The sequence below is a fragment of the Empidonax traillii genome, unplaced genomic scaffold, assembly GCF_003031625.1.
Source record: "Empidonax traillii isolate 1590-97213 ecotype Southwest subspecies unplaced genomic scaffold, ASM303162v1 scaffold741:size898883, whole genome shotgun sequence".
NCBI classification, from domain to species: domain Eukaryota; kingdom Metazoa; phylum Chordata; class Aves; order Passeriformes; family Tyrannidae; genus Empidonax; species Empidonax traillii.
Window position 1 is genome coordinate 635417 of NW_020955934.1, and position 16152 is coordinate 651568.

Below are 16152 nucleotides of genomic sequence, written 5' to 3' on the forward strand. Positions count from 1 at the left end.
TAAGGATGCTGAAAAGAATTCTTCATATATGTATTATAATTACAGCAAAAGAACAACAATTCAGGTTACAATATATAACAACACTGTGCCCTTTCATTCAAAATCCACTTATCTGTCCTGTTAAAAAGTCCATACATCTGACAAACCTTGCTGTTCCTCCTTCTACAACTTCTGTACTTCTAATATCCTTCTCAATCAGTTTATCAAAACTGATACATTCTAAGATGGAGTTTCTCACCAGTGCTTTCTGTTTCCATCTTCTCTGCTGCTTGCTCTTTTGATTCCCAAAGAGTACTAAGCTGACTTCAAATGCATTATCCAGAGTGAAACCAAAATACAAACCACAGAAACAGCAGAAAGTGAACGTGAAATTATTTCTAACATGTTTACCTCATCTGCTTTGCAGGATTATTTCATTAAACAAATACTGTGAACTCTACTAAGCTTTCACTTGTATGAGTGAATGGTACCTTGGCATTATTGGTATAACGAATGCATACTGAGATCTGGTTATATATATTCCTATATACCTTTAAAGTATACACTTGAAAAAATGGATCTCAGTGTTAAGAAAAACTAAGGAGACTGGAAGTATTTTCCCAGTTCAAGAGACTACAAATGGATGTTAATACCTCTTAGGTTTTGGAATTTCATAAAGCAACAGCAAAAATACCTTTTTTCCTTCACCCTCAAAAATTCACTCTGATATCTGTTACAGCTAAAAACATTTGTTTCTGAGAAATCTGGTTTTATTTTATCTTTTTAGTATCTGTAACACTGTAAATACATGAAAGATTAAAAAAGAATTGAACAATTCAATTTAGCCCAGACTAGAACGCTAATCTACTTTTTTTTTCTGCATAGCATGACAAATGAGCAGCTGTACCAATGAAACTAAGACAGTTGTTCTGTGGCAGAAGCAAAGTAAAACTCTTTAAAATCACTTTGCAGCACAAAACCCCAACTTTGGAAGGACATTTTTAATACAATAAAGATCCAGAAATTAATTTCTCTCAATTTTGAATCCCAGTCACCACAGAAATGAGCGAGCTACTTCATACTGCATGATATAGCAAAGTTTGCATTAGTCCTCTTTCCCAAGAGAAAGATTTTTCTGCATGTATTGACTTATGTTTCATGTGCTTGCCCCAACTATGACATAGGGTGGCACCCCTAACAATGTACTATACTTCAGTTAGCAGTTGCTTTCAACTATATGGATAACAAACATTTAAAAGACGATTAAAACACCCAATTTTTTATTCCTTCTACAGTTTACAGTCCTACTGCTAAAACTACATCTTGCTAAAAATCACACCTTTGTCCGACAAAATTAAACTGCTTTGATGTGGAATTGAAAAATCAAGCCTGTGTGTTGGTCAGTAAAACAATCCCAGTTGTACATACTCATAACTGCTGGTTAGTATCAAACCACTCAGCCCATCATGCAAGAGGAACGCTCACCACAGGACTACTTCGGACTGAGCTTGCTCTCGAGGAATAACTGTATTCAGATGGCTAAAGAAAAGTTATGAAGGACATTTTCACAATTTTCATAGATTTTTGTCCACAGAGAACAAAGATAATTAAAGAAACAACCAAAAGCCTATTACACCTAGGAGTGCGAGAACTATATGAGTTCCCTGACCATACAATGAGGCCTGAGAAAGAAGGAATGAAATACCATTTACATCCAGTCTCAGAAATTATTATAACACATTCATACGCTATAATTCTTATGCACTGTCACATAATTCATCTTATCCTATCCAGTTAATAGTATACTTTTTGAAAGAACAAACAAATTTTAAAGTTTTTCACCAGCTTTTATTATTACTACTAGGGATGTCTATTTTGAAATACAGATCTAAGAATTCCCTTCAAAATCGTCAAATAGCTTTAAAAAATCAGATCTTAACTATGTGTATAATAAAATAAAATAAAATACTTAAATTGCAATTTGGTTTTAACTGTTTTGAACCCTGGGAACTGAAGCTATGCTGTACACTGATCAGTTTTATTTTATGCTCATCTGTGCAGGTTTTCCTGAAGGAGAGTGTTTAAAGGTGCAAGGCTGAAATCAATTAATGCAGTGAATAATAAAAACAGTTCTGGGTAACACAATTTAAAAAGAAAAATATTTACAGTTTCATGCTGCTTTGCTCCTACCTATGAAGAGATCTCTAGCAGAAATTAGAATTACATGTATAATGTAATAGCAGTCATGATGGTCTTGTTCTCTCACTGAATCTTCTAATGTTCTCTTGACAATATCACAAAGCCAAAAAAAGTAAATTATCGATTTGCAATCCAAATGCAGAAGAAGACCTCATTAACTACTTAAAAATATTTCATAAGAATACTTGATGATGTTTTACATAGGTTTAGCATGTCTCTAAATGGCAGTATAGTTTGGATTTGAACTACTGTGACAGCAAAAGACAAAGTTTCAGGCACGCCTGTCACTTTCTAAAGATAACCTTTTGCAGAGCTATCTTAGCTATTCTTATGGCACTTCTAGCTATACAGATGCAGATTGGGTTTTCATGCTATTGCATTTTTGTGTGTTTACTAAATTTAAATAAGGCATCCTATTTAAAGGTATTCAAAGTGTATTTACCACAAATTTCAGTAATCTCCCAACAATGACTTTTCCTATTCAAATGCTTAACTCCTCCTAAATACATTTTTAATATTATACATGGAGCTGCTATTTAGTATGCTTGGATTAACTACGTCTAACCCCAGTGTTCTTCAGCATCACTGCTGCATTCGGAATCATTATGCTTGTCTGTAAAAAGAATAGTAAAACAGCAACCACTAAAATACTTTAAAGAGACAATCTAACAATGGTAACAGCATTAAACTGAATACCTCCACAAAATGACACACTTGGATTGGAATTAGATAAATTGTTTTCTTTGCTTTGTGCATATTCTCAAAAAAAAAGCTACAACTCTAAAAATATCAAACCCGTACATGTCCCGCCTCATGGGCATACAATACAAATTTAAGGCAGCCATGCAAATGGTGCTTATGAACCAAACATACTTCTTATCAAACCGGTGCTTAAAGAAGGAGAGACCTATGAAGGTCAGAGGCCACTGAAACATATTAAAAAAAAAAGTGAGATATTATTTTACTGTACTAACCCTGTAACTCCTAGTTGGTGCCACTGGATAACTGTATAGAGAAGATGACTATAGCGTGAAGAATAGAGAAAGTCAGAAACACTTTTTCTGTGTACATAATTTTTATTTTATCTATTACTACTCTATATTCCCCAAAAGTTCTAAAGATTTAAATACTAAATTTTACATCTAGAATAGACAGAAATTTTAAGAAAAGTGTGGAAAAAACCTCCAGGAAAACCAGTCATCTTTGAAATCAAACTAAAACATTAATTAAAGCAATCTAGTATTCTTCGAAGATCTGTGGAAGAGAATGATAAGAAATTAAATAGTTTTCAAATGACATTTCGATTTCTTCTAGCTACTTATTTAAACCTGACCATGGCAGTAGCTGCAGGTACTGGAAGATACTACTCATCTCATGACAGAGCACTGTTTTATCATTTATATTACTGTGAAAAAAAAGTAGTACAATGCTGTTAAACATTTAAGACTCTTTTTTGTTGTTTTTAAAAGACAGGAATTAGAAACAGCAACTGTCACAGCTGCTAGTTGTTTTTCGTAAATCATACAGCAATCATGAAACAGCAGTTATTTGAAATTTAAAATGCCACATGCAAAACACAAGAGTAATCTACATATCATACATTACTTGTATAAAAGGCAGCTGTAACTACTACTGAATGTAATAACTTGAAATGTCATAGAGGGAAAAAGAAAAGTTTGCATAATATAGCGTAAGTAAGTAAACCCAAATATACATATTTTATATAAATAATGAAATTAATATAAGAAAAGGAGACAGACCCGAATATGGTAGGAAGGAACTGGTTTACTATATCCAAGGCTGCTATAATTTCTTTGGTCATAGTAAATTCCACTCTGAGGGTGAGGGGGGGAAGAAGAGAGAAAACAAAGGTTGCATCTGTAGGTCTTGTAAATAAAAGTTCTATCTTAACATTGCCCAAGTGTTCCCATCTTGTACAGAACGCTGTAAAATTTTGCCTATGGTTGACTCAAAATTTATGTAAGCCTAAAACCCCCAAAACTATGCTGTACTCTGTATATCAGCATTATTTATACTTTAATGCCATGTTCAAACAAAATAATAAATAATTTTGTGACTTCTTCCTCCTTAACAAATAAGAAAACTCCAAAAGTTTGACAAGTGCAGCATGAAATACATTACTGACAAAACTTGCTAATAATTAGTACAATTGTTTACTTGATCTTTTTTCCATTAGATGCCATCATAAATCAAAGCATTTTGGGGAGAGAGGACAGAAATCCCCAATAATTTAATAGGGGCTGAATGTTTACACGAGCAGCGTTAGCCTGTACCCTAGCACTGTTTTTTACATGCATACTGAAAGTCTGGCTCATTTCTGTTGGGTTTTGATACTTTCTATACAAATTCCCTCTTTAGGCAAATGTGAGCCAAAAAATTTATATACACATCCAAAAAAAGAAAAACCAGACAGATGAAGAGAATGGCAAAAAGTAGTGCCTGCAGAATGCAGTACTTCATATCTCAATAGGCAACAGGAAGCAGAAATATTCCTATTATTCATATATTTAGGAACTGAGGGAAGAGGAAAAGAGCACCTCGAACGTGCATGGAGAAATGCTGTAATACAGAAACGGTAAGTAAATAGAAAAATTACTTCCGCCTTCTCTCAACTCAAGTGTCCACTGCTGCTCTGACTCCCTCAACCCCCGATCCAACCAGCACTGAAAACCCTCCGAAAAATGACATGCAAAAGATTTAATTTATTGACATTACATTCACATGTTATACACTAAACTTCACAGAACAGTTTCTGCAAGATCCCAGTAATCTACACGCCTTTCTAAATAAGTCACTGGGTTAATGTCAAGGTCTACGCAAAATTCAATCTGTATTGAATTATTATTATATTTATTAAAAATTAAAAAATATTACTGTATTAAAATATTTCTAACTATCTGATAGGGGAAAATTGTAGTAATAGAAAACATATATCCATCCTGACTGAATAAACTTTGATCTGGAGAAGTGGCACATTTAAATAGTTCCAAGAGCCTTCCCCAGACCTCCAGGAGAATGAGATTTCTATTTAGATGATTTCATTGATGGTATTGCACCGATACAAACACACTTCAGGTCAGAGTCTGATCAATACTAGAGGTTTCTTTTTTCCTAAAAACATTTATGCAAACGTCAGTAAGCTAATTAATTTATCCATAATTGTATCAGCATATAACTCTACACACTTTGCATATTTATAATGAATATTATATATAGATAACTAACCAATAAATCTTTATGGGAATAAGCAGCTCTCTTCTTTGAACTATGAGATTCACTGTAAACATGACTCTAAGAATAAAAATTACAAAATTAATACTGCTCTATAACAGTATCTTCAGTTTTAAAACATAAAGAGGTCGAACACAGTGATTTCAGGGGTTTTCACCTAAAACAGAAACACCACAGAAATTCTAACTACATGACTAGAAAAATAGGCCATGCTTTTATCACTGTGTTGAAAAGATCTGATAAATCAAACTATAACCAATTTTATTCTGATTAACACAGACTTTGCTTAAGCTAGTACTCACATTTCACAAAAAAAAATGAAAACCAACATACAAATTAAAAAAGCTTAGTAATACAGACTATTTTAGCACTGTATTGTGCTTGTCTATCTGTAGCTAATTGAGACAGCAGTGCTGTTTAAACAAAACACTGTGTTTTAAGTTGATTACATATTGCTTTTTGTGGTACTTGATCTTATGTGTCATAATACCACTGAGAATATGATGCACTCTATTACCTCTTCATAAAAATATGAAATAATTTTTTAAAGTAAAGGTATACAAACCACCCGCTTTTTCTCGGGATTGAAATATTTTTCTATCAGGTTAAGCAAAGTTTCTATATGGAAATGGAGAATGCAAATAGATGCATACAGACACTTTTTTTCTTTTAAAGAATGTCCTCCAAGTCTAATCTGTGTGTCACTTCACTACAAAGTTTAGAAATAACAAATAAATACTAAAAAGTGCCTACTGAAAGACAGCTGTCTTTTTAACCTGAAAAAGTTTATCCATGCATTCTACAGAAAGTGTTAGAATGATGAAACTATGCTAGGTTTGAAACTGTGACAGTGCAAGTTTACATACTTTTTAAAATCAGTAATTCAAAGTTGCTAGTTAGTGTCACTGCACTTCACTCAAAGACATGCAAAGTGTTAACCAAGTATCTTGCAGATCTATCCTTAGCACTGTCATACTAAAGTAAAAGAAAACGAAACTAAAATCAAATAATGTTAAAAAATATGAAAATTTATACATGAAGGAATGCCATTTATCCAATCTAAAGGGCATTCTGAGGCTGGAACACTTATTAAAAACTAATTTTTTCCCCAACAGCATCCCAATTTATGAAAAGTGAGATAATTTTGGACAGCTATCTGAAAATTTCTTTTAGATTTCAAATTAACACCAAAAATTCCATGGGTTTATATTTTTTATAAGTTATTATAGGACAGATTTTGTTAATATTATTTCATACTATTTTCATATTATCTCAATAATTCCAATATATCCAATATTAACAATATATTATATAAAATTTTAATGTTACAGATGTAATTTAGAGTCTATGATACCTTTTTATGTTGCTAGAATTATTACCATACAGTACCCATAGGACACTGTATCAGTTTTAACCAACTTAACTGTTTATTTTTTAAAAAAACAGTTCCTGCCTTAAATTATTACTTACCAATAAGCAACCTTGCTACTGGCAAATGAAGACAGATTACTCAGATAATCATTATCACCCCAACACTTAAACCTTTTATAACCATTAACAGTTAAACCTTTTATAACCATTAACAGTCTGTCTACAAACAAATGGTTCAGTTGCCTAAACTAGGAATACCACAAAATACACAGAAATACCCGTTACTGAAAAATTAAAATTTCCATATTTCAGCTTTGACTAAAGTATTAAAATCACAACATAAAAGAGAAAAATGTTTCCTGTAATAACTTGTAGCATCATCTTTGTACCTATCAAGGTTGATGCACAACCTTTGTCACTTTATTTTACTTCTCTTTTGGGGACATTAGGAGAGAGAGACTGAAGAGATAAATTCTCTTCATACTTCTAAGTGTTCTGTCTTGAAGATAACTTCACTTAGCACTTGCTTTGAGCCCCCAAATTTGGTGTCACAAAGTGTTTGATTACAACAATAGTTACAGCAGTCCCATTAATACCATTTTCTATATTCATGCTTTCACCAAGCTACTGCTTTGGTAAGTAGACACAGAAAACATTATAATGTGAACAAAACACACAAATAAAAAGCATGCTCATTGCAGGTTGCACACCACAAGATTTCTCCTTCTGGAGGTACTTGCTCTGCTCCTGTGAGATGCACTGACGTTCAAAGAATTCTTGAGAATGAAATTATAAGAATACATAAATACATGAAATAAACTTAAAAATTTAATTCTAACTGTTAATCTTTACTGAGTGAGACAAAATAACCAAAGCAGTCAAAGAAATTCTAGGTAAGCCCACCTAAAATGAGCTCAGTTATCTGCTCAGTTCAAACCCTCTTGTTTAGACAATGGTCGATTACCCAACCTCCACCTCAGCGTATTTGGTATGTCCAACAAGACAAGAGCAGATCTGAGCAAACCTGTACTAGCTCATAAATTTCTAAGTGTAGCGCATGGCATATTTCACAATTTTTTTTATTAACCATTTACAGTTTGAAAAGTAGTCAATGCTACCTGATTTAAATTATTTGGTAAAAATACCTGTGTGATAAATTACAGAAAACGCTTGACACCAGGACTTGCGAGGTATTACACAAAATTCAATTAATCAAAGACTACATTTAATTGCTGAGAACTCTTAGAAAGCAACAATCACCATTTTTCAAAGTCACACAGAGAAACAGCTCATTTCACCTTCCAAAACAAACAAACTCAATCCTTTTCTTTTAGTTATTTGTCCCTTTCCTGGCCTATATATCTGGATCAATGACAGGCTGACTTCTAGACAGATCTACTAAGACCAGGAAAATGTTTACATAACCTCAATAAAACCATTCTTTAGCACTGTATATGACCTCAAGACGATACAGAAAAGGCTATATAATACAATAAATATTTCTGTTAGCAGTCTTTGGGACACCTTGCATCATTCAGGTAACTTTTTGCCACTACTGAATAATCCCACCTTCTAAAAGAAATAAAATCTTGCACCCTACCAAACCCTTCTTCAAATTGTATCTTAAGGTACTACTACCTTTTCTTCCACAATTATTATAGAAACACAGTATTACTCGATATGCAAGGAAAGACAGAAAGATCGAAACATATAAATATAAATTATTTTGTTAACACTGAAGGAAATGAAATATCAGATGAACTTCAACATTATATGAGATTTAAAATAAAACTGATAATACTTGGGAGATTTAAAGCTTCATCCTCTCCATAAGAAAAGGAAACCCAAACCCAAATTTTTTATTGTTTGGTTTTTAAAGGCCATCATCAAAAAGAAAAAGTATACAGTTTGAACACAAACCAAATATGAATGTTGACTGGACTGGTGAGAATACCTGGCCCTCTCTGAGTCTTCCTGAGAAAGAAAAAATGCAGAGTTATTTCAGAGGGAAGAAAAAAAGAACCTGAGACAGCACTAGGAAGCAAAAATGAGCAACATGCTGTTAGCACTTCTAATGCTATGTGTCATTTTAAATAATCCATGGCAAGGTGGAACTCATTCAAGTCCGAAGAACTGGTTTCACCTGCTTTGGGTAAGAATGCGAATAAACTACATTGGGAGATATAAATAAGGCAGGGTAATACAATTCATAATCAGTGTTCAGTAGTCAGTCTTTCTTATGATTAGTATATTAATGCAGAAAAAAGCATAAGATTTTTTAACTTAGGAAATTGAATTAAAAATAAAAAAAGAGATTTACAAATCTACATTAGTAAGAAATGTACTATATAACTCCTACATTCAGTTTGTGAATATTTTATAAAGTCATTTTAGCCCTAAAAGAGATTATTATTCTCAGTTTCCTCATACCTATTTTATATTTTCTTCTCTATTATAGGAACAAAGCTTCTTAAGCAAACCCATCTACAAATAGCTCTGCTCTCAAGTGCCAAGGAAAATAATAACCCCAAGTTATAAAATCTGAGAGAGGATAACTAGCTAGGACACCTTAGTATCTTTTGTTCTGTTGAAAGATGAGAGAATGTTCATTCTGGCTCACACAAAGGAATATATGAGAAGAAGTAGGGCAAAACCACCACAACTAGTTTAAAATTAAAACATTAAAATGTTTCACATGCCATAAGCATCTCAAATGGTTACAGTATGTAAACATGTTAAGAATAATTTTAAAACTATCCAATCTGAAGGCTACAACAGGGCTATAAAACCAGAAATGGCAATTTCTTCCTTAAATTACTCACTTCCTACAGTTTTCAATATATCAAACTATTCTAAAGATTGTAAGCCAGTTATTTTTAGAGTTAAAAGCTTCATCTCCAGATCATAGATGGATATCTAAAGACTAAAGCTGGTTTTCATACTGCTTATGGTCACATAGTTATCTTCCACATTACCACTGGATACATTAACTTGTTTAATATTATTTTATGACTATTCAATAGGCCTAGTTAAAATTCTGCAAGAAAATTTCCCGGGGAAGAGAGTATGTTCATTTCATAATGATAGTTTAGTCTTCCTCTCTGTAATGTCTGTTTTGAAGTTTAAAAGGAGTATTTATGCTATTTAACTTTTCAGCACAATATAGTCAGATCATTGCCAATTGTAAATGTGTCAGTTTTGTGTCCCTGGTCTAAATGGACAAATACCTGTTAGTAACATCTGTGCCTGGCAAGCAGACAGTTTGCTATTTACATAAGATTCCTCCTAGCTCTTGGATAACAAGTCTTTTCCTGACATTCAATCAGAAAATGGAAAGCCAGTGTTAAGTGTTCAGCATATTCAGGTCAAATGATAAAGTCTTACAGTACATATTGCAAACAGACAGCTGCTGCTGGTATCTATCAAGCTTGATTTCTAACAATTGAAGTCTGAATTATGCATGTTATCTGATACATATGTGATCTTAGGTCTCCCAGTCCATGAAAGGAGTGCACACTCCTATAGCAGCTGTGTCCTTTAGGATTGCAAAAGGAAGGCGGCGTTCAGCTGAGTGGCATTGATTTTGACGTGAGATTGCTCACAAATGCAATCTGTATTCCACTTTTTGGAAACCCTTGTTCTTGAGCAAAAAAACCTTCAAATGTGCATTCTGCTAAGAAATAACAGAAATCTGTGTTGTTCAATATAAGTAACATGAGAACTAATATATACACAAATGTCAGTTTAGCAAAGAGACAATATAAAGTCAGCACAACTTTTGCAAATAAAATTCTAATGACAGTTTTAGGATTTCTTAACAGGGTTGCCAATTAAATGTCATTGTGGTTTAAACTTTTTGAAATTATGGGTAATATCCGCATGTATTACTTAAATCCTGGTGATCCAAACCTTCACACAGTTCACCCAGTAAACATTTTCCTAAAAACCAGAAAAACTCTCACATCTTCCATACACCTTTTTAAGAGGCCCATGAAGTTTGTGAAAGGAATTCTCTAAAGAAACATTGCAATAATGTCAGTCTCACTTCAGTGCCTGGTAAAATCATGGAAAACATTATTCTGAGGGGTATTGAAAAACACCTGGAGGACTACTCAGTTATCAGTCACAGCCAACGTGGCTTAATGAGGAGAAAATCCTACTTGTCAAATCTGATTTTCTTCCTCAACAGGGGAACCCACCCAGTTCATCTAGGCAAACAACAAATGTAATCTTTTTGGACTTCAGCAAAGCTTTTGATATTGTCTCACACAGTGTCCTTCTGAACAAAATGTCCATCATACAGCTGGATAACCGTGTTATGTGACGTGTGAGGTCAGACACAAAGAGTTATAGCGAATGGGGTAAAAACAGACTGGCAACCCCCCCACTAGGGGGGTTCTGCTCCATCCTAAGCCCAGTTCCCTTCAGGAAGCATTTGACAATGCTCTCAGGCACATGTGTGATCCTTGGGATGTCCTGTGCAAGGACTTGATGGTCCTATGGGTTCCTTCCAACTCAGTTTATTCTATGATTCTGTGATAATTTAGAATAAATTGAGCAGCAGTTTTCTCAGGTTGTAACCCTATCTTTATGCCTTCCCTATTATTTTTAACGTGAATAAGCAGCCAAATATTTCATCATTATTAACTGAAAACAAGGGTTTCTTCAGTCATCTATAGTTGATTTTTAAGTCATAAGTGACTTAATCACTCGTAAAGACACTACGATTTGCCATGTTACTCAAAAGAGGAGAAAAACAAATGCAAGACCACTAAGAAAAAAGTTATAAACTCAAGCCCAAGAAGTTAACTGAAACTGTCACAATTATTATTAAGACATTTACCTAATTGAAACTAATCTCATTTCATGTAAAATAGATTAATAACTTTAAGTCAGCACAGGGTGGAAACACAAAACATTTCTTTTTAAGAAAATCATGTCATTCCACAGTTTGTTTTTTGCTGCTATAAAGTGCCCTGGATATCCACATCAACATATAGTTTATAAGGAATTGCTTGTAAGACACTTTGAAATGACACACAGCAAACCATTAGTTAATTACTTCCTTCAAATCCTGTTAGTTCTCTGAACGGCAAAAACATGCACAACAGGTGATTTTAGCCTACCATCCATTTCTGGATATGAGCCCATTTTCTATCACATGAACGCTGAGAAAACTACAGAATGTAAAAAGAAAAACAAACAAACCATTTACAATATAAATTAGTCACCACACAAGACAGGATTCCTAAATCGAAAATTCAGAAAAATCTAGTTAAATTGCCATGTAACCTTCAGTATAATACCAGATACCTAAAGCAGTTCAAAACCTGAATCTATGGCCTAAGAAGAACCAGCTAAAATTAAGGCAAAAACTCTTTTGCAAATGGCACTTGTTATTATCACAGAACCCCCTCCCCACAACAACCAAATATCAGCAATCCATTGATTTGAACATAATCATTAAAAAGAATAAGTTCTCAATCTTCTCCATGCAATGTCAAAACCTGAATTAAATACAATAACCATGAAATAACCAGACTGCTGAAAACCTAGTTTATAGAGATTTTTTCTCAAGAAATGCAAACTTTTGTTTTAGGAGAAATGTGTGGAGCAACACACAAGTGTATGCGTAAATATGACCCCAATTTTATTAATTCTTTAAAAATAAATATCCTGACAATAGGTATTTATTGTGAACACTTTCAGTAAAATCCAATCCTAATGCTGAAAATACTAGCGTGCAGCTGAATTACACTAAAAGAAAAAATCTTATGGAAATGCAGAAATAAAATACATTATTAATTTTAGGACAGGTTTGTAAGGATTCCTGATGAGTTACATTACCTCTTTTTGCTGTCGCTCCAGCTCTCTCATACGTATATCTCTTGCTTCTGCTCGAGCTGCTCGTTTGGCTGCAAGTCTGGCTTCTGCCTACAAGCAGGTTGAAAATAATGAAAGTTAAAAACATGTTTTTTGAAGAATGGTTTAAGTACTCAAATTAATAATCCCTTCACAATTACACATTCAAATTCTAACATCACAATACAGAGGAAGTAAAGAATTTAGAGTTCTCAGACAGAAATTTCAGAAAGAATACGTACTCAACTTTACAGATATTATTGCTAGTCAAAAGAATTACGTGTTGATAAAAGAATCATAGAACGGCTTGGGCTGGAAGGGACCTTAAAGATCATCTTCTTCCAACCCACAGACCAGGTGCCACTAACTAGATCAGGTTGCTCAGAGCCCCATCCAACCTGACCTTGAACACTTCCAGGGACGGGACATACACAACTTCTCCGGGCAACCTGTTCCAGCGCCTCACCACCCTTACAGTAAAGAATCTCCTCCTAACATTTAATCTAAACCTACTCTCTTGTAGTTTAAAACCATACATTCCCCTATGTCCTATCACTATCTGCCTGTGTAAAAAGTCACTCTCCCTCTTTTTTATAAACCCCTTCAGGTAATGGAATGCCACAATGAGGTGTCGCCAAAGCCATCTTTTTTCCATGCTGAGCAAACACGGCTCTCTCTGCCCATCTTCGTAGAAGAGGTGTTCCAGTCCTCTGAGCATCTTTGTGGCCATCACTGAGTTCTTCTCCCAGTCTTTACTCATGTCTGGGACTGCCCTGACCCAGGTGCAGGACCTTGCACTTGGACTTGTGAACTTCATGAGGTTCCTACAGGCCCACTTCTCTAGTTTGCGCTGGATGCCATCCTTTCAACCTGTTGTGCCAAATGCACCGCTCAGCTTTGCATCATCTGCAAACTTGCTGAGGCTGCACTTGATCTCACTGTTTGTCTCACTGACAAGGACATTAAAGAGCCCTGGTACCAAGACAGACCCCTGAGGGACACCACTCATCACTGGTTTCCATCAAGACACAGACTCATTGAACACAACTCTCTGCCTGGGTCCATCCATCCAATTTCTCATCCACTGAATAGTCCACCCATCAAAGTCATGTCTCTCCGGTTTGGAGATAACAATGTGATGAGCAATCTTGTCAAAGGCCTTACAAAAGTCTAGGTAGTTAACACTGCTTCCATGAGGACCTGCTCCACAATCTTCCCAGGCACAGAGGTGAGGCTCACCAATCTGTAGTTCCCTGGGTCTTTTTTTCTATGCTCTTTAAAAATAGGAGCCACGTTTTCCAGTCCCTGGTGACTCTGCTTGACCAACATGACTTTTCAAATATAATATGGAACGACTTGGCAACAACATCAGCCAGCGCCCTCAGGACCCTGGGATGCAAGTCTGAACTGAGTGCAGAAATATTACTATGAATATAACTTGAAAACTGATGTGTGGACTTTAAAATGACTACGCGTAGTATTTGTACAGGCACGTATGCAACTGAACAATCTTTGGCCACAAAAAGACGTAATAACCAAGAAGAAAGAATCAAAACAAAGATACTAAACCACTACTGCTCATGGCATATTTAAAGGCTTTGCTACCACTTGGACTAATTCATAAAGGATTAATTGATAACTAAACCTGCACATTTTCTTTTGTATACGAACACGCTCATGCTACTTATCTTTTCCCTTCTTCCTTAAGGACAAACACCTGTTTTTACACCAAGTGCCATACCTGTATTTTTTTGATTATTAATTCTGCTCTAAGTAAGAAAACAAAGCAACCTGTTCACCTGGAATGCTTAAATTCAAAATAGGTACTAAAAAGCATTACCTTAAAACCAAATATAAATGGTGGACTTTCCCTGCACCTGCAGACACAGCATTTCATTCCAGAAGAATATGATCATTTTGCCTGTTTTCAAGCAGCTAAGCAATACTTTAAAGCAGTATTCGTTTTGTTTAGGTTATTTTATTGCACTTGCTTAGTAAACATATAAGTAGCAGGACAATGTTCTCCTTCTAGGAGGTGACATGGTCAGTTTTCTGATTTACACCTGTGGGATGATGGATAGAGTTAAACCTAGAGGGGATTCAGAATTTTAAGGAAAAAAGCAGCTGCAACTCCCTAAATAGATGGAGGTTGACATGCTCCTCAGTACAACAATAAACATCTGCTCAGAGAAACAGAACAGATTGTGGAATGAAGTGGAGATTACGTGGTCCCCCTCCACTCTAATCCCAGCAGAATGGGAGAACCTTGTGGTACTGAGACCGTACAATATCTGTCTGATAAGGGACAATCAAGATGTTCTGCTGCTGAAGCCAACAGACATGTCTAACCCCCTCCTCAAGTGTCAAACCACAACCACTACCACCCTCCCATTAGGTACACCAATCAAAAATAAAAGCTATTTATGACTAGAGCCACTCAAATTCCACCCAAACATAAAGAAAATAGTATAAAAGTAAGTTGGGGATAGGGGGAAAGTGGGAATAGACCTCTACCAAAACTACTGGGATCAGTCAATGGATTGAGTCTACCTTCTCCCCCCCCTCAACCCCGAGGGACACCTTGGGTAAGAAATATGCTCTATGGGCATTAAAAGTTGCTTTTAGGACTAGAGCTTTTGCTTGTGCTTACTCCATAGCATATTAATTAGATTGCTTTGTATCACAGCTAGTTCTTGCTTATTGTACATATCCATAGATGGCTTTAAAACATGTTTTTGCAGTAGACACTATCACCCACAACCTTCAAACTTTATTAAACTGTCACAGTTTGTATTAATAAAAAGTGTTATTCTGTTAAAGTGAGTCCTTGCAGTTGCCAGCGGTGGATAACACCTTGGCAGGACCCACTGAGGGGTCCTGGCTCTGCTGAGTTCCCCCTAACAAGGGAGGTCAAGGTACCCTCTGATCTTGTGAATCTGGTGGTCTCCTTACAAGATGCTGACAGACTGTTGGACACCAGCGTCTCAACTTTTCTGGGGGACCAAGGAGCAAAAATCTGAACTACCACTACATCACCTAAAACCCAATTATTAACAACTACTTAGAGTCATTTAGAAACCCATTGGTGCTTCTTCAATTTTTTTCATCTTTGTTTTTAAATACATACTCTACCACAATCTTTTGAAAACTATATACCTCAACTTTCAAGGATAACATGTTAAATCAAAGTTAAATAAATTCAGTTAAATCAAAAATATTATGGCACGAAAGAAAGGAGAAAGGGAAGAAGACTAGACTTTAATTTTAATGCCTTCATAAAGTTCAAATATGGAGTGTCTCCTTTCTGATATGTTTTTTTTAGCCTCTTCACAGCAGTGACCAAGTTCTTCACCCAGGTAAGCAGCATGGTAGTACATGGAACTGATATGATACATGTTTCCCTCCATACTCAGCAAGGAGAAGCATAACATCTGTCTCCATATTATAGACAAGCAACTTTTTCCTTTCCGTTGCCTGCAAGAAGGAATT

At 35.1% G+C, this 16152-nt stretch overlaps 1 protein-coding gene across 9 annotated transcripts in view; it reads right to left on the minus strand.

The window, feature by feature from the left end:
* Positions 1 to 16152, minus strand: part of LRRFIP2 (LRR binding FLII interacting protein 2) — a 53278-nt gene that overhangs the window by 22463 nt on the left and 14663 nt on the right. For 8 of the 9 annotated variants that reach the window (XM_027900585.1, XM_027900587.1, XM_027900583.1 and 5 more), the window contains exon 3: positions 12649 to 12735. In XM_027900585.1, coding sequence (XP_027756386.1) covers positions 12649 to 12735 — 87 coding nt within the window. Of the gene's footprint in view, positions 1 to 1464; positions 1519 to 3152; positions 3201 to 3938; positions 4014 to 7511; positions 7578 to 8721; positions 8776 to 11927; positions 11979 to 12648; positions 12736 to 16152 lie in introns of all 9 variants that reach the window. The other variant, XM_027900581.1, reaches the window with a different exon arrangement.